The following is a 26,965-nucleotide window of genomic DNA, read 5'->3' as shown; positions in this document are numbered from 1 at the left end:
TTAATCAGCCACATTGGATGCCGCCAACCCCGTGGCCAAACAAAGTACACATCATCAATATGCAACAGAAACCAAGCAGTGTCAAAAATTAATGTTCCTAGGTTGCAGCATGCAAACAAATAAGAGGGAGGTACTCAGGGGATAGCAGTAAAATACTCCAGCAGGCTGCCATTAGGGTAGATGAGAACTAATTCCTTCGGAATACTGATTCTACGGTTAAATGGAGATTTCAATCCCCTACATCACATCCGTCACTGTCCGCATGATAATGTTTACAAAGTAGAAATGGTGATCAATCGTGGAGAAGTCTGAGAGAAAATTGCTGTTAAGAAATTACATATAACAATAAAAACACAGGCAGAGGTGGAACAGGATGACAGAGTTAAACCATATAACCATATAACAATTACAGCACGGAAACCGGCCATCTCAGCCTTTCTAGTCCGTGCCGAACACTTACTCTCACCTAGTCCCATCTACCTGCACTCAGACCATAACCCTCAATTCCTTTCCCGTCCATATACCGCTCCAATTTATTTTTAAATTATAAAATCGAATCTGCCTCCACAACTTCCACTGGAAGCTCATTCCACACAGCCACCACTCTCTGAGTAAAGACGTTCCCCCTCATGTCACCCCTAAACTTTTGTCCCTAAATTCTCAAATCATGTCCTCTTGTTTGAATCTTCCCTACTCTCAATGGAAAAAGCTTATCCACGTCAACTCTGTCTATCCCTCTCATAATTTTAAAGACCTCTATCAAGTCCCCCCTTAACCTTCTGCGCTCCAAAGAATAAAGACCTATCTTGTTCAATCTTTCTCTGTAACTTAGGTGCTGAAACCCAGGCAACATTCTAGTAAATCTCCTCTGTACTCTCTCTATTTTGTTGAAATCTTTCCTATAATTTGGCGACCAAAATTGTACACCATACTCCAGAATTGGCCTCACCAATGCCTTGTACAGTTTTAACATTACATCCCAACTTCTATACTCAATGCTCTGATTTCTAAAGGCTAGCACACCAAAAGCTTTCTCTACCACCCTATCTACATGAGATTCCACCTTCAGGGAACTATGCACAGTTATTCCTAGATCCCTCTGTTCAACTGCATTCCTCAATTTGCTACCATTTACCATATACGTCCTATTTTGATTTGTCCTGCCAAGATGTAGCACCTCACACTTATCAGCATTAAACTCCATCTGCCATCTTTCAGCCCACTCTTCCAAATGGCCTAAATCTCTCTGTAGACTTTGAAAATCTACTTCATTATCCACAACACCACCTATCTTAGTATCATCTGCATACTTACTAATCCAATTTACCACACCATCATCCAGATTATTGATGTATATAACAAACAACAGTGGACCCAACACAGATCCCTGAGGCACCCCACTAGTCACCGGCCTCCAACCTAACAAACAGTTATCCACCATTACTCTCTGGTATCTCCCATTCAGCCACTGTTGAATCCATCTTGCTACCCCACTATTAAAACCCAACAATTGAACTTCTTAACCAACCTTCCATGTGGAACCTTGTCAAAGGCCTTACTGAAGTCCATATAGGCACCATCCACCGCTTTACCCTCACAAATTTCCCTAGTAACCTCTTCAAAAAATTCAAGAAGATTAGTCAAACATGACCTTCCAGGTACAAATCCATGTTGACTGTTCCTAATCAGACCCTGTTTATCCAGATGATTATATATTATCTCTAAGTATCCTTTCCATTAATTTGCCCACCACTGACGTCAAACTAACAGGCCTATAATTGCTAGGTTTACTCTTAGAACCCTTTTTAAACAATGGAACAACATGCGCAGTATGCCAATCCTCCGGCACCATTCCCATTTCTAATGACATTTGAAATATTTCAGTCATCGCCCCTGCTATTTCTACACTAACTTCCCTCAATGTCCTAGGGAATATCCTGTCTGGACCTGGAGACTTATCCACTTTTATTTTTTTCAAAAGTGTCAGTATTTCCTCTTCTTTGATCCTCATAGTTTCCATAGCCAGCCTACTTGTTTCCCTTACCTCACATAATTCAATATCCTTCTCCTTGGTGAATACCGAAGAAAATAAATTGTTCAATATCTCCCCCATCTCTTTTGGCTCTGCAGATAGCTATCCACTCTGACTCTCTAATGGACCAATTTTATCCCTCGTTATCCTTTTGCTATTAATATAGCTGTAGAAACCCTTTGGATTTACTTTCACCTTACTTGTCAAAGCAACCTCATATCTTCTTTTAGCTTTTCTAATTTCTTTCTTAAGATTTCTTTTACATTCTTTATACTCCTCAAGCACCTTATTTACTCCTTGCTGCCTATAATTATTGTAGATCTCTCACTTTTTACGAACCAAGTGTCCAATTTCCCTTGAAAACCATGGCTCTTTCCAATTATTACTCTTTCCTTTCAACCAAACAGGGACATAAAGATTCTGTACTCTTAAAATTTCACCTTTAAATGTCCTTCATTTCTCTACTACATTCTTCCCATAAAATAAAATGTCCCAATTCACTCCTTTTAAATCCTCATAGTTAGCCTTTCTCCAATCAAAAATCTCAACCCTTGGTCCAGTTCTGACCTTCTCCATAATTATATTGAAACTAATGGTATTGTGATCACTGGATCCCCAACACATACCTCCGCCACCTGACCTGTCTCATTTCCTAACAGGAGGTCCAGCACTGCCCCTTCTCTAGTAGGTACCTCTATATATTGCTGAAAAAACTATCCTGCACACATTTAAAAAACTCCAAACCATCCAGCCCTTTTGCAGAATATGTTTCCCAGTCTATGTGTGGAAAATTGAAATCTCCCACAATCACCACCTTGTGCTTACTACTAATATCTGCGATCTCCTTACGTTTGCTCTTCCAATTCTCGCTCCCCATTAGGCAGTCTATAATACACCCCTATAAGTGTTGCTACACCTTTCCCATTTCTCAGTTCCACCCAAATAGCCTCCCTAGACGAGCCCTCTAATCTATCCTGCCAAAGCACTGCTGTAATATCTTCCCTGACAAGCAATGCAACACCTCCAACTCTTGCCCCTCCAATTCTATCACACCTGAAGCAACGAAATCCTGGAATATTTAGTTTCCAATCACAGCCATCCTGCAACCATCTTTCACTAATCGCCACAACATCATACTTCCAGGTGTCAATCCAGGCTCTAAACTCATCCACCTTTCTTACAATGCTCCTAGCATTAAAATATACACATTTAAGAAACCCACCACCTCTTATTCTCTGTTTATTATCTTTTTCTTCTTTCTCCCCTACATGTTGGGTCTGAGTGCTTCCCTTCTCTGCCTCCTGCCTCACACACTGTCTACTAGCTTTCTCTATTTGAGTCCCTCCACCCAACTGTTCTAGTTTAAAGTCTCCCCAGTAGCCTTTTCAAATCTCCCCGCCAGGATATTGGTTCCCCTCGGGTTCAAGTGCAACCCGTCCTTTTTGTACAGGTCACACCTTCCCCAAAAGAGGTCCCAATGATCCAGAAACTTGAATCCCTGCCCTCTGCACCAGTCCCTCAGGCACACATTTATCCTCCATCTCACTCCATTTTCTACTCTCACTGTTGCGTGGCACAGGCAGTAATCCTGAGATTGTTACTTTTGCGGTCCTTCTCCTTAACTCTCTTCCTAACTCCCTAAATTCTCATTTCAGGACCTCTTCTCTTTTTCTACCTATGTCATTGGTACCTATATGTACTCTCCCTCCCATTTCAGGATATCTTGGACACGTTCAGACACATCCCAGACCCTGGCACCAGGGAAGCAAACTACCATCCGGGTCTCCTGACTGCGTCCACAGAATCGCCTATCTGACCCCCTAACTATAGAGTCCCCTATTACTATTGCCCTCCTCTTCTTTTCCCTACCCTTCTGAGCAACAGGCCCGGTCTCTGTGCCGGAGGCCCGGCCGCTGTCGCTACCCCCAGGTAGGCTGCCCCCCCCCCCCCCAACAGTACTCAAACAGAGTACTTATTGTCATGGTGTACAGCCACCGGGGTACTCTCTAGTCCCTGCCTCTGCCCCTTGCCCCTCATAACTGTGATCCACTTGTCTGCCTCCCGTAGTCTTGGAGTGACCACCTCTCTATAACTCCTCTCTATGACCTCCTCACTCTCCCTGACCAGACAGAGGTCACCGAGCTGCTGATCCAGGTTCCTAATACGGTCCCTTAGGAGCCCCATCTCGACGCACCTGGCGCAGATGTAGACGTCTGGAAGGCTATCAGACTCCATGACTTCCCACATCTGACATCCAGAACAGTAAACTGCCCTGGCACTCATACTCCCCCCTTACCTTAATTAAGGAGGAAGTAAGGGGAATGCAAAAAGGAACTGCAGATTGCTGAACCCCGGAAAAAAATACAAAGTGCTGGAAGAAATCAGCAGGGCCGGGAGTATCTGGGGTTACTCCCAATTAGCTGCTTCCTCTAGTCCGCTTCCACCAATCAGCGGCTTCCTCTAGACCACTTGTTTTGAAGTGTGATGGAACGTTGCAGATCTATAAATATCATTAAATGGGTCTTACATTCATTGCCCAAGAATGGAAAACAAATACACAAAGAAGCCATAGAAACATGGACCAGTTGAGAATAAGAAATCACAGAGACACAAGATTGTGGGATCTTGAGAAAAACATAAAGTGCTTGAGGAACTCTGATGGTCAGCCAGCATCTCCGGGAGGAATGGAAATACAACATTTTAGGTTGATACCCTTTTCACACAACAAATCAGTCTTGTTTTACTTTGAATTGGATTTAGCATGATGCATTATGTGGCATTTAAACTACAGTTTTAAGCAAAGATGAGCATTGAAAATATACTCACGAGGTACAATAATTTTTTTACTGCATTGTGTGATTTAATGGAATAGTACATTAACTAACTTCCATCATATCGCTATGGTTGGTTGAGTGTGATGCTATAGAATTTGTACAGAATTGCTGCAGACATTGTAAATAAATGGTACTATCTTGTCCGAAAATGGATATTCATCACTTTCACGCCCTCGGGTAAACCTAATGAATGGCTTATATTGGTGTTGTCTGTGCAGTTCGTCATTATTAATTAGTTTTTATTAATTTGTTAGATTTTTCATATATTTTTTATTATAGATTTAGGATGAGAGATGGAGAAATTGAACTGTGAACAGCACAACACGGGAACAGGCCCTTCAGCCCACAGTGTCCATGCAGAACATGATGCCAAACTAATCCCCTCTGCCTCCATGTGATCCATATCCCTCGATTTCCTGGAATGGATGCTGCAGTGTTAGAGGATATCAGTTAACCACAAAAAGCTAAGGTGAGTGAACAGTAAGCTGTGATGAAGATGAAGGGTGATCTTATTGAGGTGTATAAAATCATGAGAAGAATAGATCGGGTAGATGCACAGAGTCACTTGCCCAGAGTAGGTGACTCGAGGACCAGAGGACATAGGTTCAAGGTGAAGGGGAAAAGATTTAATAGGAAGCTGAGAGGTACCCCCTTTTCACACAAAGGGAGGTGGGTGTATGGAACAAGCTGCCAGAGGAGTAGTGGTTCATGGATAGGACAGGTTTGGAGGGGTATGGACCAGACGCAGGCAGATGGGACTAGTGTAGCTGGGATATGTTGGCCGGTGTGGGCAAGTTGGGCCGAAGGGCTAGTTTCCACACTGTATCACTATGACTCTAAGATCAAAATAATAATCTTCCCCAGAGCAACTGCTCCTAATGAAAGGGAAATTACTACTGACTCTCTCCACTCAGTTAACCAATTGATGTATTACTTACAACAATTCAGTAATTGGTAAGTTCTTAGGGTGCCACAGTGATAGAGCTGCTACCTCACAGTGCCCAAAACATGGGTTCAACCCCGAACTTGGTTGCTGTCTGTGTGTGGTTTGCACGTTCTCCCTGTGACCGTGTGGGTTTCCTCTGGGTACTCTGGTTCCAACCACGTACCAAAGACATGCAGGTTTGTAGGTTAATTGGCCTCTGTAAATTGCCCCTGGTATGTGTAGGGGGTGGATGCGAAAGTAGGATAACATAGAACCAGTGTGAACAGATGATGAATGGTCAGCGTGGACTCAATGGGCTAGTTCCATGCTGCATCTTTCAATCAAAAAAGAGAAAGTGATTGAACACAATAAATTTTGAGGGTGATAAGAAAACAAATGTTGTCTAGGATATAATGTTTAAGAAGGAACTGCAGATGTTGGAAAATCGAAGGTAGACAAAAATGCTGGAGAAACTCAGCGGGTGAGGCAGCATCTATGGAGCGAAGGAAATAGGCAAAATTTCGGCTCGAAACGTTGCCTATTTCGACACTGTATCACTATGACTGTAAGATCAAAATAATAATCTTCCCCAGAGCAACTGCTCCTAATGTAAGGGAAATTACTACTAACTCTCTCCACTCATTCCTTCGCTCCATAGATGCTGCTTCACCCGCTGAGTTTGTCTAGGATATAACGCAGTTTCATAGCAAATAAATTATTGGTCTAGATTCCACCCTTTCACTTACTAAGATACCGGAAAGAAACATACTGGAATAGAACAATTGGATGTAAGGCTAGTGGAAACCAAGTGTTTGAATCAAAGTAATAAATATAGTTTTTAAATCCTTTCTGGTTTCCTATTACAGAAAGGATGTGGAGGCTTTTGAGAGGATTCAGAAGAGGTTTACAAGAATGCTGCTTGGGTATTAGCTGTAGGAGAGGTTGAATGACTTGGAATATCGGAGGCTGAAGAGAGACCTGATGGAAGTATGTAAAATTACGAGAGGCACAGATAGGAAAGTTAGTCGGAACCTTTTTTCCCCAGGGTGGAAATGTCAAGGATTAAAGGATATAGTTTTACAGTGAGAGGAACACAATTTAAAGGAGATGCACGGGGCGCGATTTTTTTTATTTACAGAGTGGCTGGAACGCACTGCCAGCATTGGTGGTGAAGGCAAATACAAGAGCATTATTTAAGAGTCTGTCGGATATGCACATGGATATGCAGAAAATGGTGGGATATGGATCACGTGCAGGCAGAGAAGATTAGTTTAACTTGGCATCATGTTTGGCATGGACATTGTGTGCCAAAGGGCCTGGTTCTGTGCTGCATTGTTCTCTGCACTGTTTTTAAGTTTATAAAATATTCTTGCATGCAGACGTTTGATGAAGTAACATTGGACATTAATTTTCTATTGAAAAACATAGACATTTTGTTTAAAATTTGTAACTATTTGCTCTTGTTCGTTTCACTGTAACCAAGTTCAATATAGAAAAAATATTTGACATACTTACAATAGAATGTTTGCAACAATTGCATCCACATCAAATAATGTATCAACTGCAAAGCTCCTAAGCAATATATTACCCCTAGTAAAAATAAAACATAATTTTAAGCATCAGTTAACAGTTTTCATTACATACAGCTTTCCAGTATTGGCCACAAGTTTAAATATACTCCATTAGTGACAGTTTAAAGATATCAGTGAGATATTTTCAACAAACTGAACGTAATCAATTTTAGAACTTAATTCTTGTTAAACGTGAAGCACAGTGGAAACTTGAAAAACAAAAACACGTTATCCCTAATTTAGGCTCTTTATAGCCTTCGAATTACCATTACGTTCCATAAATTCAAACTGCAAACTGGGCTCATGCTTTCAAACTGAAAATATTGGTAAAAATGGTGCTAAATATTGTTTTTGCCACCAACAAACTCATCCTTTGTTTCATTACAACCTTGGTTTGTATTTCTGGTTTGGTCTTTCACTATCATTCCCATTTATCACTCAATATTTTCTACAGTACTGCAAGACGTTGGTGCAAGACCTGGATCTGTAACTTAAGGGCCTGTCCCACTTGGGCGACATTTTCAGCGACAGCCTGAAAAGAGGTTGTCGCATCGTGGTCGGGTCCAAGGCGTGATGCGTGGTGACGCATATAGTGACGCGCGGTGACGGGCGGTGTCTCCCTGTCGCCCCTGGATTTTGGAATGTTCAAAATCCAGGGGCAACATTTGGGTGTCTCTGGGTGTCTCATCATGTCATGCACCCTGTCACACGCTGACGTATGCTGTCCTGCGGGTGACACCCGGTTAGGGTTAGGGTTGGGGTTGGGGTTAGGGACCACAGATGGGCTGTAAAATATTCTTCCTTCAATGCATGGATTTTAAACATTAATATATTAAAATGAATACAATAAAATCATTTGTGCAAATGAAAAGATGTCTGAGTCGTTCAGTTTTATTTACAGATGTATTGGCCCGCTTCCAGATCCAATCACTGTCTCTAACTTTTCACAGGGATGGATTCAGTGAGTGTAGACTGAACTCCCCTCTACCTATAGATAGAGACATTTGGAGTTCTCTTTCTCAGTCATTCTTAATTTTATCAAATGTATCTATTTGTAATTTCAAAATCAACTCATAAATAGCCTTTCTGATAAGGGTTCAAATGTAAATTTTTTTCCAAGATTTCGATTTGATGTGGTAACGGAAAAAAGGGTAGCCTTCAAAAAATGTCTAATTTGTAAATATCTAAAAAAGTGTGAGTTAGGTAAATTATATTTATTGGAGAGTTGTTCAAAAGACATAAAACAACCATCCAAAAACAAATCACGAAAAGCTACTAATCCCTTCCTCTTCCATAACAGGAAGGCTTAATCAGTACTAGAAGGTTAGAAGAAAAAATTAGATACGATAGGACTCGATAAGATAAAATCATTCAATCCTAAAAACTTACGAAATTGAAACCATATTCGGAATGTATGTCTTATTATTGGATTAGTCGTATATTTATTCAATCTCATAATTGTAAAAGGTAACGAGGCCCCTAGAATAGAAGCCAATGATAGATCTTGCATAGAATCACGTTCAAGGTTTATCCATCCTGGGCATTGGGTATCTTCTAAATCTTTTGTCCAAAATGTTAAATAACGAGCAATAGTAGAATCTAAGGTTCGCCAGTGCCAAACCACCGTCTTTTTTTGATTTCTGTAAGTATTTTTTACTTAGTCTGGAATGTTTATTCTGCCATATATATGAAGAAATTTTGGAGTCAATAATATCAAAGAAAGATTTAGCAATAAAAATTGGTATCATCTGAAATAAATACAAACATTTAGATAAGATAAACATTTTAATTGCATTGATTAAAGATAAGGACATTGGTGACCATTTAGTAAACTGTTGTTTGATATGGTCAATTAGAGGTGTAAAATTAGCTTTAAATAAATCCTTGTGTTTCTTGGTAATCTTAATACCTAAATAAGTAAAACATCACCTATTCCTTCGCTCCATAGAAGCTGCCTCACCCACTGAGTTTCTCAAGCATTTTTGTCTACCTATTTTCAGGCTGCCGCCGAAAATGTCACCCGAGTGGGACAGGCCCTTCAGGAAGAAGGTACAAGAGCCTAAAACCATAACCAGCAGGTTCAAGACAACTTTACCCAGCAGCATCATGCTCTTGAACACTGCCCAATACTAACACAGGAGGTTGAGGGCTGAGGCTTTATAAGTCGCTGGTCACGCCACATTCAGAATATTGAGAGCAGTTTTGGCCCCAAATCTGAGGAAGGATGTGCTGAGGTTTGAGAGGGTCCAGAAGAGGTTTACGAGCAGATCTCAGAGCTAATTGGATTAACGTATGAGGAGTGTTTAATAGCTCTGGGCCTCTAATCCCTGGATTTTAGAAGACTAATAGGGGATCCTATTGAAACCTATTGAATAATGAAAGGCCTAGATAGAATGGCCATGGAGAGGATGTTTCCAGTAGTGGGTGAGTCTAGGACCAGAGGCCACAGCCTCAGAATAAAAAGACATACGTTTAAAATGGCGATGAGGACAAATTTATTTAGCCAGTGGGTGGTAAAACTGTGGAATTAATTGCTACAGATGGCGGTAGAAGCCAAGTCATTGGGTATTTTAAAAACAGAAATTGATAGGTTCATGTCTATGAATGATCTTACAGGTGTTCCTTGGAGTGTAGTAGGATTGGTGGGGGAGGGGGGGGAGGAGAGGTGGTTTTATAGAGGAGTATGAGATCATGAGGGGAACAGAAAGAATTAATACACCGTATTTTACCCAGGGTAAGGGAATCAAGAACCAGAGTTGGGCCGAAAATCTAACGGCATAAATATATTGGCTGAGCAACCACATCTTTCGGAATTGAGAAGATTCACCTCAAATTGAAATTGTTTTAAACATTCCACAATGGTATTACAAATATATGTCAATTTACCGGAAAAGGTAGGCTTCCTTCAGGACAAGGTTATTTTCACAATATTTTGGCACGTTTTCTATGGTGCAGTCGACCTACAAATAGTTCCAGAATATTTTAATACGATAATGTATAAAAATGCTTATACATGCAACAATACCTAGCTTTCTAGTAATTAACATTCTTTTTTCCACCAAAACGTTCCACCAATCTTTTCCTCCATTCCTCAAGAAATACAAATGCTCCGAGAATGGTTTCTTTTATATTATTTACTGTCTCTCCTAGTTGTGCTTGGGGAGGTAGAAAAAAAACTTAATTCGTAAACGGTTGCAGTCCCTGTCATGGGTCTTTAAAGCCCTGTCCCACTGTACGAGTTCATTCAAGAGTTCTCCCGAGTTTGCCCTGATTCGAACTCGGAGATTTACGGTAATGGCCTCTCGTGGGTACTCGGGGCTCTCGTGGACATATTTCAACATGTTGGAAAATCTTCACGAGCTTATCGCATTTCCCAAGTACCTGCCGTTAGCGATACGAGCCGCTTAGAGACGTCCCCGAGCTCCGACGTTCCCGCTACGTTCATTCTACGTGCTTACCACGAGTTTGATTTTTTTTTTAACTCGGGAGAGCACTTGAATGAACTCGTACAGTGGGACAGGGCTTTTATTAGCAAAGTCGATAAGCTGGAAAGAATGTAGAGAAGATTCATGAGAATGCCACCAGGACCCGAGGGACCGAGCTATAGGGAGTGGTTAGGCAGGCGTGCACGTTATTCCTTGGATCGCAGAAGGCCAAACGGTGACCTTGTAGAGGTGTATAAAATCATTAGGGGAATTGACAGAGTGAATGCACAGTGTCCTTTTCCCAGAATAGGGGGATTAAGAACAACAGGGCAAAGGTTTAAACTGAGAGAGGAAAGAATGAATGGGAACCCAAGGGGCAACTTGTTCACTCAGAGGGCAATGGGTATATAGAGCGAGCTGCCAGAGGAGGTAGTTGTTGCACGTGATATAATAGTATTTAAAAGACCCCTGAACAAGTCCATGGATAGGAAAGGTTTAGAGGAATACAGTCCTAAAGCAAGCAAATGGGACCAGCTTAGACGGGGCATCGTGATCTGCATAGATGAATTGGGTCGACAGGCCCGTTTCCAAGCTGTATGACTCTATAACACCTGTAATAGCACTGTAATTATTTTCCCTTTCTGCAGACACCACCAACCAATAACTTCAAATATCAAGGCACAGATTTAGATGCTGGAATCTTGAGCATAACACAAAATGCCAGATGAACGCAGCAGGTCAGGTAGCAGTCTTTTAGAAGGAAACATTATCTGTCTATTCCCTCCATGGATGCTGCTGAGCTCCTCCAGCACTTATGTTTATTCCTCCAAATATTAAGATAGCCAAGGCTGACCTCAGGAGTGGACATGGTAAAACAACACTTTGCAAAACAACTATTGTTGTTACAATATGGTCACCACTGTGCTAGCTGGACAGTTAAACTTCCATTCACTTTGTTGAATTTAATAGTGAAACAGGTTTTTCTCATTAAAATCAAGAATACATTTTCTAGCCTCACATCGCACCCATATTTACAAATGTAGCATCCTATTCTTAATAATAAACAGCATTTAAAATAAATTGTTTTATCCCAGTAATTTTACTTCACCTGAGCCACTGTAATGCCATACTCCTCAAGTGATTCTGATGACTGTTCTAACTGTTGAAGGAAAAGGCTGACTGATGGGTTTGCTGAAACATAGAAGACAGTGATGTGTTAGTGCTTTAAACAATATTTCTTCCATAATAAATAGCAAGTGATACTGCGTTCAAATGCCAGCCTACATTATGTATATGTGAAGAAAGACACAAAATGTTGGAGTAACTCAGCGGGTCAGGTCTGGAGAACATAGATACATGATGTTTTGGGTCAGGGCCCTTTTTCAGACTCATTATTATATGTATATGTATGTGATCTGCCAACTATATAGCATGGACACAGGCCTTTCCGTCCAACTTGTCCATGTTGAACAAGATGCCGCACGTAAGCTAGTCTTGCTTGGCTGCACTTGGCCCGTACCTATACACGACTAGTACAACAATCTAATTATTATAATTGAATAAAGATGGAAAGGAGGAATGGATTTAATCAGAACAACTGATAATAACCAGTGTACAGTGTTCAATTATCATTCACATGAAATTCAAATTAATTTGACGAATTAGACAATTTCTGAAAGAAAACTCAAATATGAAATCTGCATTGATTCTTTTCAAGTGAATACCACAGACCAGTCAAAGATCGAAACATTTGTGTACAATTTTCCCCAGTAGTTGAAATTCAATTTAAATCCAATTATAATAATTTTGAGTTATTTTTGGAGCTGTGCTCTTCAAAGTTAATTGATCAGTTCTCTGCTATTTAACATTCGAGTGTCCTTGAATCCTATAGGGGCTGAGCTAGAGAGAGGTTGGGCAGGCTGGACTTTATTCCTTGGAGTGCAGGAGGCTGAGGGATCTTATAGAAATGTATGTAATCTTGAGGAGAATAGATAGGGTGAAAGCATCGTCTTTTTACTCAGGGTAGGAGAATCAAAACCAGAGAGCACAGGTTCACATTGAGAGTGGCCGTTGAGGGGCATTTTTTTCACTCAGAGGGTGGTGGGTAAATGGAAAAAGCTGCCAATGGAGGTAGTTGAGGCCAGTATTCTTAGGCTTTTAGAGGCACTTCGATAGGTGCATGGATAGAAAGATTTAGAAAGATAATGGGCCAAACACAAGCAAATGTCTCCATGCTCTATGACTCAATGACTCTTGTATTAAGCACTCAACATCGCAACTTAGCTGCAAAATGGCCCTCTTGTGCATGAATCACAGAAAGTTAGCAAGCAGATATGATGAAACGGTTAAGAGGACAAATGGCCTTTATTGCAAGACGGGTTATAGTTTATAAAAAGGGAAGATTTCAAAGTCAAAGTCAATTTTATTCGTCACATGCACATCACATGCAGTGAAATGAATTTGCCAGCAGCAATACACTTAAAAAGAACACACAATACACAATAAAAATTTAACACAAACATCCACCACAGCATTCTTCACTGTGGTGGAAGGCAACAAAGTTCAGCCAGTCCTCCTCCTTTGTTCACCCGTGGTCGGGGCCATAGACCCTCCGTAGTCACCACTACAGGCGGCCCGATGTACAGGCGGTGGAACACACTTGCAGGTCCCAAATCGGTGCTTTCCTACCGGAGTCCGTGGCTTCAGGATGTTATAGGCCGCGGGCCGGCGGTCGAAGCTCTTCTCCGGCGATCCCTGGCGAGGGATCCCAGGCTCCGGATGGTAAGCCCACACCCCGCCCGCGACTAGAAGCTTCGCAGGCCGTGGCTTCAGGATGTTATAGGCCGCGGGCCAGCATTCGGAGCTCTTCTCGGCGATCCCTGGCAAGGGATCCCAGGCTCTGGATGATAAGTCCACTCTACGCCTGCGGCTAGAAGCTCCGTGGGCCACAGTACCCACGGTGTCAAAGTCACCAGGCCAGCGATCGGAGCAATCCTCTCTGGCACACCACAATGGAAAGTCCTGTTGTGCTGGCAGCTTACTCACTCACGGCTGGTGGGCTGGCAGTTGACTCACGGCTATTCCTTGAAATTCCATTTCAAGCAGGGTGCAAGGCCACCAAATTCAAGTTCAGTTTCTTACCCTTTCAAGCAGGGTGCAAGGCCACCAAATTCAAGTGCAGTTTCATACCATTTCAAGCAGGGTGCAAGGCCACTAAAGACAGCGAGTCGTGACCTCTCCCTCCCCCATCTTGCAGAGACTGAGCCACGTCCACACTTCTGGGTTTTATAGTCCCTCCCCACCTCCCACCAGAAGGTGCGTGGCCTTCATGGTGTGATTGACAGGAGAGAGAATCTCAATATTTTTTAAACAATAACTCTTTTATTTTTCATCGATGGGAAAAATCCTCGGCACCTGATGAGCAGAGGGGGACTCTGAGTAAGATGGCCAAATATCACAGCCATACGTGGTAGCGTTTTTTCTAAAATTAATATAAAGCGCAAACAGGAAGTGGTAAAGATTAGACTTTTAATTATATAGAAGGCAAGGCAACTTTAATTAGGCAAGGCGACTTAATTAGGCAAGGCAACTTTAATTAGACATGGCAACTTTAATTAGGCACGGCAACTTTAATTAGGCACGGCAACTTTAATTAGGCAAGGCAACTTTAATTAGGCAACACAGCTTTAGCATTTCCAAACGAAGGCAACACAGCTTTATCATTTCCAAACCAAAGGCAACACAGCTGTAGTATTTCCAAACCAAAGGCAACACAGCTTTAGCATTTCCAAACTATATTTTCAAACCACATTAAGGGCACTGACAGGTCAGTAAAACCACTCACAGTTTAGTAGACATGTGTACAGTGTTATTCACAGCTCAGACTGAGAGATGTGACCCTCTCGCTTTCCCCATCTTGCAGAAACTGACTGAGGCACAACAATTCTGGGTTTTATAGTCCCTCCGGAAGGGGTGTGGCCTTCAGGAGAGAGAATCTCAACATTTTTTAAACACTAATAACTCTTTTATTTTTCATCGATGGGAAAAATCCTCTTGTCCTGCGCAGTGGAGGGGGACTCGAGTAAGATGGCCAAAAATCAAAGCCATGAGTGGCAGCGTTTTTTCTAAAATCAATATACAGAACAACAGGAAGTGGTCGAGATCAAACTTTTAGTAATATAGATATGATAAACAGAAATAACATGAGGTTTTTATTTTAATGCAGAACTCTGAAATATTTAATCCAATCAAGCTAATACTTACTTATTCTTTTGAAGTATATCAAAGAAGGTTTTCCAGACTGCAGAATATTTACAAAGTGTTGCTGATTTACACTGGGAAGTAGCTTTGTACCATCAACAACACTGAACTGACCAGTGCACAACAAAATTAAGTAAAGATAGTAATGCCTTTGAACCATTTTAGTAGATAGTTAAAGGCAACAATGATTTCAGGAATTGCTTAAATAATACGAATGAAATCCTCAACCATCTTGTTCTTCATTTCAATCTGGAAAAAAATAAATTAACAGTGAGACCTATTCCACAAACTATGTATAACTGATCATGAAGATGACTACCACATACAGTATCTTTAAATTTAGTGTTACACAAAGTATGAGGCGTAACATCGGGACGCATTCGTTAGGCGGTAAAAGAGTTTACTTATTGTAAAATATGACAAATTAAGAACCATCTCTAAGTAATCCCATTTAATGGAATAGATACATAAACAAGTGCATTGGAAGATTTTTATATTTAGAATATCAACTTTCTATTTCAAACCTGGCACAAGTATGCTGATCATAATGTTTTCAGATGAAAATTAAAATCAACATTTATATAATGAACAGTATCTTTAAAGTCTTTAACTGTTACTGGAATTTTTGCAGGCACACCACTTTCTACAGAAGAGCCAAGATCTGCCAGCTAAAGAAATGGTCAATAAGTATCAAAAGTGAATCCACCAACTCATTGGGCTTCTCTGCTGCCTGATAGACCTCCTATTCCTTATCCAATATCCATGTTGTCACCGTTAGGAGAAATGAAAAAGTCTTGAAGTCTGTAACAGAAGAAATATAAACATTTTGATTTGTGAACTTCAGAATTATAATCATTGAAAGATACAGCATGGAAACCAGCCCATTATCCCACCAAGTCCGTGCCAACTATCGATTACCCATTCACACTAGTTCTACGTTATCCCATTGTCTCATCCACTCTCAACATACCTGGGGCAATTTGCAATGTATCTACCAACCTTTACAGCTGTGATATATGGAGGAAACCGGAGCAACCGGAGGAAACCCACATGGAGAACGTGCAAACTCCACACAGACAGCACCCGGACATCAGGATCAACCCCAGGTTTGTGGTGCTGTGAGGCAGCATCTCTGCCAGCTATGCCATTGTGTGCAGCTGACAATCAACAGAGCTGAGCTCAGCTTCCATAAAGATTTGATAAACTGAAGATAATTTTCTTTGTGATAAAATAGCTAAACAAAAATTAAAACATCTAACAGATTTAAAGAAGGATCATAAAAAGGATAAAGGGAGAATTAGAAAAACCAACTGCCTTGTACAACTGAGCATGCAAAGGGAAAAGACGGAATGCTTAAGGTTTCAGAGTGTTTAATTCAGTATAACCAACTCAAGAGAGACAAAGCAAACTCAGATTTGCATCGAATACTCTATCCTTGGACACGAGTTCAATCACAGAGCCCAGGTCAGGAGATTTCCTCAGGATGTGGCCAGACAAAGGAAATTCAGAATAACTCATCTCTTCTTAAATGACCGATGACTTGTTACTTTAGTTTTCCACATTGTCCAACTTTGACATCCCCAGCTTCCCTGACTTACTGTACCTTTCCATTTAAGATCGACATTAGCTTAAGATACAGCACTCCATTTCTCAAATTTGAACTTTGTAGCCTCCAGACCTAACACACAGTTGGAATAAAATAAAAATGATGAAAATGCTCAGTTGCTCAGTGAGCATCTGGAGAGAAAGAAAAAGTGATAATGTTTATGGCTGATGATCTTCCCACTGGTTCAATCATCCATCTATCTATATTACTAAAAGTCTGATCTTGACCGCTTTTGGCACACTGTGCTGCGATTTCGGAGAGAATGCCGCCACCTATGGCCGTCATTTTTGGCCACCTCGCTCAGAGCCCCCCTCCGCCTTTCGGGACCGGAGGATTTTTCCCATCGATGGGAAAATCAAGAGATATTAATGGGTTTTTTTTAATTGCCATTCTCTCTGCTGCCCCTGCTGGTGGGAGGGGGGAGGGACTATAAAACCTGGAAGTGGTGTGCCTCACTCAGTCTCTGCAAGATGTTGAAAGCCTGAGGGTCATGTCTCTCTGAGCTGTGACTAACACTGAACACATGTATACTCAACTGTGAGTGCCCTTAATGTGGTTCTAAAATGCTTGCAAAAAGTGTCTATTGTTTCTAAAATGGTTGCAAAATGTGTCTCCATTGGTTCTGAAATGCTTGCAAAAAGTGTATTTTTTGGTTCTAAAATGGTTGCAAAAAGTGTATTGGTTCTAAAAGGCTTGCAAAAAGTGTCTATTGGTTCTAAAATGCTTACAGAAATTGTCTCTATTGGTTCTAAAATGCTTACAAAAAGTGTCTCTACTGGTTGTAAAATGCTTGCAAAAAGTGTCTCTATTGGTTTTAAAATGCTTGCAAAAAGTGTCTCTGTTGGTTTTAAAATGCTTGCAAAAAGTGTCTCTATTGGTTTTAAAATGCATGCAAAAAGTGTCTCTATTGGTTCTAAAATGCTTGCAAAAAGTGTCTATAGGTTCTAACATGCTTGCAAAAAGTGTCTCTATTGGTTCTAACATGCTTGCAAAAAAGTGTCTCTATTGGTTCTAACATGCTTGCAAAAAGTGTGTATTGGTTCTAACATGCTTGCAAAAAGTGTCTATTGGTTCTAAAATGCTTGCGAAAAGTGTGTCTAAACTGGTTCCATAAAGTATCACTATTGGTTCTAAAATGCTTGCAGAAATTGTCTTTTGGTTCTAAAATGCTTGCAGAAATTGTCTTTTGGTTCTAAAATGCTTGCAAAAAGTGTATTGGTTCTAAAAGGCTTGCAAAAAGTGTCTATTGGTTCTAAAATGCTTACAGAAAGTGTCTCTATTGGTTCTAAAATGCTTGCAGAAAGTGTCTATAGGTTCTAACATGCTTGCAAAAAGTGTCTCTATTGGTTCTAACATGCTTGCAAAAAGTGTCTCTATTGGTTCTAACATGCTTGCAAAAAGTGTGTCTCTATTGGTTCTAAACTGGTTCCATAAAGTATCACTATTGGTTCTAAAATGCTTGCAAAAATTGTCTTTTGGTTCTAAAATGCTTGCAGAAAGTGTCTCTATTGGTTCTAAAGCTTGCAAAAAGTGTCTATTGGTTCTAAAATGCTTGCAAAAAGTGTCTATTGGCTGTCGTTGTGGTGGTAACTGCTTTGAAAGGATGCACTGCAAAAAAAATGGCTGTTAATGGTGGTGGTAACTGCTTTTAAATGGCTGCACTGGGGAAAAAAATGGCTGTTGTTGGTGGTGGTATCTGCTTTGAAATGCTGCATTGCAAAAAAAATGGCTATTGTTGGAGGAGGTAACTGCTTTTAAAAGGCTGCACTGCAAAAAAAAATGGCTGTTGTTGGTGGTGGTATCTGTTTTGAAAGGCTGCACTGCAAAAAAAACAAAAAAAACGGCAGTTGGCTTGAAGTGGAATTTCAAAGAATGGCCATTAGTCAGCTGTTAGTCCACCAGCCGTTAGTGAGCTGCCAGCACATCAGGCTTGAGTGACTGAGCTGCCACCTCAAGAATCCATTTGGCCCACAATGTCCATACTAACCAGTCCCTTCAGCCCACAGTACCCATACTGCATCGGGGGACCAGCCCTCCCGTGTGAACATGGGACCCAACAGGTCCCACTTAGTCTAGTACATAACTAAAACTCTGATCCGGTTTGCGCGGTTTTTCTATTTGCACAAAAATGGTACGCGATAGCGCTGCATATTGTAAAAGTTAGCGAGGTTTAAAAATCTTAAAAAACGCGCTTGCACAGATCGATCTGTGAGGACAGTTAAAGTCTGGTCAGAGGAAGCGGACTCCACACTTCAGCAGTTTTTTGGAAACACTGACTGAAAGGCGTTTGCAGCCCAGGCCACCCTTGACTCCCACACGGACATTGATTCCTACACATCCTCTGTTCTGGACTTTATAAACTCCACCATCAATAGTGTCAACTACCTCAAACGGGTGACCATATTCCCGAATCAGAAGCCATGGATGAACAGCGAGGTCAGGCTACTGCTGAAAGCACGGGAAACAGCTTTCAGGTCAGGCGATGCTCGAGCCTACAGTTCATCCAGGGCTAACCTGAAGAGGTGCATCAAGAAGGCCAAGCACTGCCATAAGCTCAGGATTGAGGAGCACTTCAACAACAACTCCAACCCCCGACGCATGTGGCAAGGCATCCAGGCCATCATTAACTATAGACCCATCAACACCACCCCCACATCCAGCGATGCCTCCTTCCTTGAGGAGCTTAACCACTTCTATGGCCGCTTCGACTGGGACAATCTAGAGATAGCCATCAAGGCTGTGCTCCCTGCTGATCACCAACCCCTCACACTCACCCCCTACGACGTGTACGTGGCACTGAGCAGGACTAATGCACGTAAGGCTGCTGGCCTTGACGGCATCCCCGGGTGTGTCCTCAGGGCCTGTGCTGCGCAGCTGACAGACGTCTGGACTGACATCTTCAACCTGTCACTTGTCCAAGCATTGTCCCTACGTGCCTTAAATCCACCTCCATCGTACCGGTGCCAAAACACTCCACTGCGACGAGCCTCAATGACTTCCGCCCAGTTGCACTTACTCCCATCATCACCAAGTGTTTCGAGAGGCTGGTCCTGGCACATCTCAAAGGCTGCCTACCCCCCACATTGGATCCCTATCAGTTTGCCTACCGCAAGAACAGGAGTACGGAGGATGCCATCTCAACGGCACTTCACTCCGCCCTCTCCCACCTCGACAACAGAGACACTTACGTAAGAATGCTGTTCATCGATTACAGCTCAGTATTCAACATCATTATACCCTCTAAACTGATCACCAAACTCGGTAACCTGGGCATCGACCCCTCCCTCTGCAACTGGATACTGGACCCCAGTCTGTTAGGTTAGACAAGCACACCTCTTCAACCCTCACCCTGAACACCGGCGTTCCACAGGGCTGTGTGCTGAGCCCCCTCCTCTACTCCCTCTTCACCTACGACTGCACACCTGTACATGGTACTAACACCATCATCAAATATGCAGATGATACAACGGTGATTGGCCTCATCAGCAACCACGATGAGTCGGCCTATAGGGAGGAGGTCCAGCTCCTAGCAGCATGGTGCGCTGACAACAACCTGACCCTTAACTCCAGGAAGACCAAGGAGCTCATTGTAGACTTCAGGAAGTCTAGGGGCGGCACGCACACCCCCATCCACATCAACGGGACGGAGGTGGAACGTGTTTCCAGCTTCAGGTTCCTGGGGGTCAACATCTCCGATGACCTCTCTTGGACCCACAATACCTCAACTCTGGTCAAGAAGGCTCACCAGCGTCTCTTCTTCCTGAGGAGACTGAAGAAGGTCCATCTGTCCACTCAGATTCTGGTGAACTTCTACCGCTGCACCATCGAGAGCATCCTTACCAACTGTATCACAGTATGGTATGGCAACTGCTCTGTCTCCGACCGGAAAGCACTGCAGAGGGTGGTGAAAATTGCCCAACGCATCACCGGTTCCTCGCTCCCCTCCATTGAGTCTGTCCAAAGCAAGCATTGTCTGCGAAGGGCGCTCAGCATCGCCAAGGACTGCTCTCACCCCAACCATGGACTGTTTACCCTCCTACCATCCGGGAGGCGCTACAGGTCTCTCCGTTGCCGGACCAGCAGGTCCAGGAACAGCTTCTTCCCTGCAGGCTGTCACACTACTCAACAATGTACCTCGGTGACTGCCAATCACCCCCCCCCCCCCCCCCCCGGACACTCCTCCCACAGGAAAAACACTATGACTGTATGCATGTAAATAGCTTTATTTATTGAAATCATATTCTATGTCGCTCTTCCAGGGAGATGCTAACTGCATTTCGTTGTTTCTGTACTGTACACTGACAATGACAATTAAAGTTGAATCTGAATCTGAATCTGAATCTGAATCTCTTCTCCTGCCAGTCAGCACCGCGCAGATTAAACTCTTCTCCTGTCATTCCCTGGGACTCTCCGCCCCTTCCTGCGCCATCACGTCATTACTGGAGCTGAGGGATGCTCTGGATGGCCGGCGGAGGTCTCCAACCAGACACAATTTTCAGAGGGACCGGAAGCGGCCAGCCCAGCCCAGCCAAGCCCGGCCCAGCCCAGCACGGCGCAGAGTTGGAGATATTCGCCAAACAGAAAGCGGAGACTCTGATCCCGGCGGAGGGGAACCAGCGACCAGCGCCCACTATGAGTCCCCATCGCACCGCCAGCTGCAGCCCCTTCACCACTGGTCCCCCTCGCTGGCTCCTGCCTGCCTCCCCTATGGCTCTTCCCCCGACTTTTCTCCGAGCTCTCTCCCCCCTTTCCTCCCGCCCACACACACCCATACACCCCTCACCACCCTCCTGCACACACACCCCCTCCCCCCACAATCCCCCGCACACACACCCATTCCCCCAACAACCCCCCCGCCCACACACCCCCTCCCTCCACACACCCCCCCCTTTCCCTCATAACCCCTCCCCCCGCCCACACCCCCCCTCCCACAAAACCCCCCGCCCCACACCCCTCTCCCCCACACCCCCACACCCCCTGCCCATACCCCCCACAACCCCTCCTGCCCGTCCACACACCCCTCTCCCCCACAACCCCCCCTCCCACACACCCCCCTCCCCCCACAATCGCCCCCATCCACACACCCCCCTCCCCCCACGACTCCTCCCCCACAACTCCCCCACCCACAAAACCCCTACCCTGCTCACACACCCCCCTCCCACACACACCCCCCACCCACACAACCCCCCCTACCCACACCCCCCTCCCCCCCACAACCTCCCCTGCCCACACAACCCCCTCCCTGTTTTACTTGTTCCATTACTACTCCATTTTAACTTGCACTAACATCCATAACAACCTGTTTCCCTTTGTTGTGTCTTTCCTCCCTAATTTTACATGCCTCTACTTGTATAAAATCTGTTTTTGTTTTCATCTTGAATTTACCTTGAATGTTGAATTATCTCTCTCTCTCTCCATCAACACATCAGAGTAATAATTATTCCAGCATTTTCTGAATACTACATTGGTTTCAAAGTCATGGGAGTTTAGCACACGCTTATGTTGGAATAGCTGAGTCTGTTCTCCTTGGATAAAAAGAGAGCTGAGAGGAAATGTTATAGATGTTAAAAGATCATTTGGGTAGAAAAACGTTTCCCATTAGCAGATAGTTCAGTGGGACACACATATGATTATGGCAAATGATATAAGGAGGATGCAAAGATATTTGTGCAATTGTGATTTGGAATATGGTGCATGTAAGATTGTTGGAAGCAAAGACAGTGCCTTCAAAAAAGTGAATAGGCATTTAATAGTGAGTAGTTTAGAGGACAATTTAACAAGAGGGAAGAGTGGGAGGGAGATTAAATAGAGATGGTACTGATGAAACTGCACTGTTGGGAGTCAGCACAGACTTAGATTTATAGAAAGATAAAGCATGGAAACAGGCCATTTGGCCCAACTCATCTATGCTGACCAAGATGCCCCGTCCAAGCTGTTTAAGAAGTAACTGCAGATACTGGAAAATCGAAGGTAGACAAAAATGCTGGAGGAACTTAGCAGGTGAGGCAGCATAGATGCTCCATAGATGCTGCCCAGTCCATCACAGGTACTGATCTGCCCACCATCGAAGGGGTCTATTGGAGGCTCAAAATGGCAACTAAAATCATCAAAGACCCATGCTCTCATCTAGCTACTACCATTGGGAAGGTACAAGACTTCCGGCTTCAAGCATTAGGCTCTTGAACACTACACCTATCTCAGCTATGAACTATCTTTGGTTGCACTAAGGACATAGGTTTAGGTTTATTATTCTCATGTACACCGAGGTACAGTGAAAAGCTTTGCATTGCAAGCTATCCAATCAGATACTACTATACATCAATACAATCAAGTCAAACTCAATACGATATCATACGATATAATTTTATTTATCTCAGGAGGGAAATTGATCTGCCAACAGTCAAAAAAACACATAATACATGAAACATGAAATTAAAAATGAAATTAAAGTGATGAGTTGAAAGGATTGGGGAGGGGGGGGAGTGGGGAGGGGAGTCCGTCTCAGTCTACCCCATGTCAGAAGGGGGAGGAGTTGTACAGTTTGATAACCACAGGTAAGAAGGATCTCCTGTGGCATTCTGTCCTGCATCTTGGTGGAACCAGTCTGTTGCTGAACGCACTCCTCGGGTTGACCAGTGTGTCATGGAGGGGGTGGGCTGTATTGTCCAGGATGCTCTGCAGTTTGAGGAGCATCCTCCCCTCCAAGACCACCTCCCATGAATCCAACTCCGCCCCCAGGATGGAGCCAGCCTTCCTGATGAGTTTGTTAATCCTATTGGTGTCCAGGGCCTTCACCCTGCTGCCCCAGCACACGGCAGCGAAGAAGGTGGCTCTGGCAACCACCGATTGGTAGAACATCTGCAGCATCTTACTGCAGAGTTTGAGGGAGAAGAGCTTTCTCAAAATGTACAGCCGGCTCTGTCCCTTCAGTCCAGTTTACTGTCCAGGTACACTCCAAGGTATTTGTACTCCCTGGTAAACTGCAGATCCACACCATTGATGGAGACAGGGGACAGGGGTGTTCCTCTCCTCCTGAAGTCCGCCAGCAACTCCTTAGTCATGTCGGTGTTGAGCTGCAGGTAATTCAGCCCACATCACTCATCAAAATCGGTGACTATACCTCTGTATTTAGCTTCCCTCCCCTCACTGATGCCGCCCACAACTGCAGAGTCATCTGAAAACTTCTGCAGGTGGTGAGAGATTGAGTTATATCTGAAATCCGAGGTGTAGATGGTGAACAGGAAGGGAGAGAGGACCGTCCCCTGTGGGCCCCAGTGTTGCTCACTACCATGTCCGAGATTCAGTTCTGCAGCCTGACATATTGTGGTTATCCAGTCAGGTAGTTGGTGATCCAGGACACCAATGGAGCATCCATCCGCATCTTCGTCAGTTTGCTCCCTAGCAGTGTAGGCCGGATAGTGTTAAAAGCACTGGAGAAGTAAAAAAAAACATGGCATTCACAGTGCTTCCCGGATTATCCAGGTGAGCATAGGAACGATGGAGCAGGTGGGTCCTCAACCCCCATCTTTGTTTGGTAAGCGAACTGCAGGGGGTCCAGGTGGGGTTTAACCAGGTGAGTGAGCATCAGCCTCTCCAAGGACGTCATGATGTGTGAAGTCAGCGCCACTAGTCTGCAGTCATTGGAAGCGCTGAGGCGCATCCTCTTTAGTACAGGAACCATGCAGGACGTCTTCCACCTCTCCAAGCTCAGGTTGAAGATATGCTGGAGTACTCCGCACAACTGGCTGGCACGCACCTTGAGTACCCTAGGGCTGACACCATCAGGACCGTGGCTTTGCCTGGGTGGAGTCTGCTCGGCTCGTTCCTCACCTGCTCAGCCTTGATGGTCAGGTGCGACAAAGAAAGGGCAGAGGAAGTGGACCAGGGGGATTGAGGGGAGAGTTTGTCGGGGAGCAGGGTGGGCAGAGGCCCCACCATCAAATCTATTAAAAAAAACAGGTTTAGCACGTTGGGCCAGTACTGATTGCTTTCCCTCCCCAGGCCACTGGTCTTCTTGTAGCCGCTCCACACATCACTCATGTTGGTCTGCTGAAATTTCAGTTCAAGCTTCCCGCTGCTGCTGTAGTCGTCCTTGCCGTGTCTCAGTCATGCCCACAGGTCTTTCTACACCTGTTTCACCTCCTCCCTGTCACCATTCCTGAAGGCCCTTTTCTTCTGGTTGAGAAGGGCCTTTATGTCACAGGTAACCCAGGGCTTGTTGGTGGGTAAACAGTGTAGACATAGAAACATAGAAAATAGGTGCAGGAGTAGGCCTATCGGCCCTTCGAGCCTGCACCGCCATTCAATATGATCATGGCTGATCATCCAACTCAGTATCCTGTACCTGCTTTCTCTCCATACCCCCTGATCCCTTTAGCCACAAGGGCCACATCTAACTCCCTCTTAAATATAGCCAATGAACTGGCCTCAACTACATTCTGTGGCAGAGAATTCCAGAGATTCACCACTCTCATTGTAAAAAATGTTTTTCTCATCTCAGTCCTAAAAAATGTCCCCTTTATCCTTAAACTGTGACCTCTTGTTCTGGACTTCCCCAACATCAGGAACAATCTTCCTGCATCTAGCCTGTCCAACCCCTTAAGAATGTTGTAAGTTTCTATAAGATCCCCCCTCAATCTTGCATACAGTTTTGGTCTCCTAATCTGAGGAAAGACATTCTTGCCATAGAGGGAGTACAGAGAAGGTTCACCAGACTGATTCCTGGGATGGCAGGACTTTCATATGAAGAAAGACTGGATAGACTCGGCTTGTACACGCTGGAATTCAGAAGATTGAGGGGGGATCTTATAGAAACTTACAAAATTCTTAAGGGGTTGGACAGGCTAGATGCAGGAAGATTATTCCTGATGTTGGGGAAGTCCAGAACTAGGGGTCACAGTTTAAGGATAAGAGGGAAGTCTTTTACAGGAGGGCATATACAGTGCCCTCCATAATGTTTGGGACAAAGATCCATCATTTATTTATTTGCCTCTTTCTTCTTAATGGGGTTCCAAACAGTTGATTTTGAGATTTGACTCCACAATTTGAGATTTGTAATTATTAAAAAATCACATGTGGGTAAAGTGCACATTGTCAGATTTTATTAAAGGCCGTTTTTATGCGTTTTGATTTCACCATGTAGAAATTACAGTGGAGTACAGATAAATAAATAAATGATGGATCTTCGTCCCAAACATCATGGAGGGCACTGTAGCTCTCAGTATTGTAGTGCCACAGACGGACGGTACATAGATGGAAGGTACACAAAAAAGCTGGAGAAACTCAGCGGGTGCAGCAGCATCTATGGAGCGAAGGAAAAAGGCAACGTTTCGGGCCGAAACCCTTCTTCAGACATAGATGGAGTCTGAAGAAGGATCTCGACCGGAAACGTCACCCATTCCTTCTCTCCAGAGATGCTGCCCAAAGATCCTATAGCGAGCTATAGCATCTTTGATGCTGCCTGTCCCGCTGAGATACTCCATCATCTGTAGTTCCTTCCTACACAGTTCGATAGACGGGTTCTTCGAGTTATTTCTACATTGGTATTAGGAGTCATTAACTTAATGTTTTTTTTGTTTATTGTATATTTAAGTGCATTGTGTTTAAAGGGCCGTTAAGCTGCTGCAAATAAGGGTTTCATTGTTCAGTTATCGGTACATGCGACAAACACACTTGAGATTTCCAGCAACTACAGATTTGTTAAATTTCCATCCCAATAGCACAAAATGCCACTTATATTCCAACCCCACATGAATCATTCAGCACGCAAACACCCCGGTGACTGTGCGGGAAGGCGCGGCGCTGCGCTGCGCTGCCCTACCTGAGACCATAGCAGCACTTGGCATGCCCGCCCGCCGTGTGCCCGTCCGCCGAATGCCCGCCTCCGCTGCCCAATCATTGGTGGGTCTGACGTCCCCTGTCGGCATCCTAATCGCCGATTGGCTGCTCCCGCTGTCAATCCTCCCATTATTGGAGCCCCGCTGTGACCAGGGCGACAATCCCAAAGCCCCGCCCTCGTGTCTGATTGACCGCCGGGCCCACCAATCACAGGTCAGTGCGCGATAGGGGGCGGGGCAACGATCACTTTGGTTGCAACATTCCGCCTTGGCATTCGGATTGTCTGCGGATGCGCCAAACAGATGCTGTGTAACGCGCAGAGGGCTGGACGGACGGCTGATTGACTGCAAAATTCACCAATCGGAGGCCAATATAAGAAGGGTTTCGGACGAAACGTTGCCTATTCCCTTCGCTCCACAGATGATGCTGCACCCAAAGATTATAGAGGATCTTTGGCTGCACCCGCTGAGTTTCT

The 26,965-nt window shown here is 43.9% G+C and overlaps 1 protein-coding gene across 4 annotated transcripts in view; it reads right to left on the bottom strand.

The window, feature by feature from the left end:
* Window positions 1-26,534, bottom strand: part of txndc16 (thioredoxin domain containing 16) — a 94,191-nt gene extending 67,657 nt beyond the window's left edge. Inside the window, exons 1-6 of one of the 4 annotated variants that reach the window (XM_033027286.1) lie at window positions 26,474-26,534; window positions 15,754-15,848; window positions 15,051-15,296; window positions 11,896-11,978; window positions 10,249-10,322; window positions 7,307-7,381 (exon numbers count right to left, since the gene is read on the bottom strand). In XM_033027286.1, the coding sequence (XP_032883177.1) occupies window positions 7,307-7,381; window positions 10,249-10,322; window positions 11,896-11,978; window positions 15,051-15,207 (389 nt within the window). In that variant the 5' untranslated portion in view covers window positions 15,208-15,296; window positions 15,754-15,848; window positions 26,474-26,534. The other 3 variants (XM_033027284.1, XM_033027287.1, XM_033027288.1) reach the window with 3 other exon arrangements.
* Window positions 26,535-26,965: the final 431 nt, after the last annotated feature.

Source organism: Amblyraja radiata, chromosome 9, assembly GCF_010909765.2.
Source record: "Amblyraja radiata isolate CabotCenter1 chromosome 9, sAmbRad1.1.pri, whole genome shotgun sequence".
Lineage (NCBI taxonomy): Eukaryota > Metazoa > Chordata > Chondrichthyes > Rajiformes > Rajidae > Amblyraja > Amblyraja radiata.
Note: the sequence above shows the minus strand (reverse complement) of the source record. Positions and strands in the feature narration are given on the sequence as shown.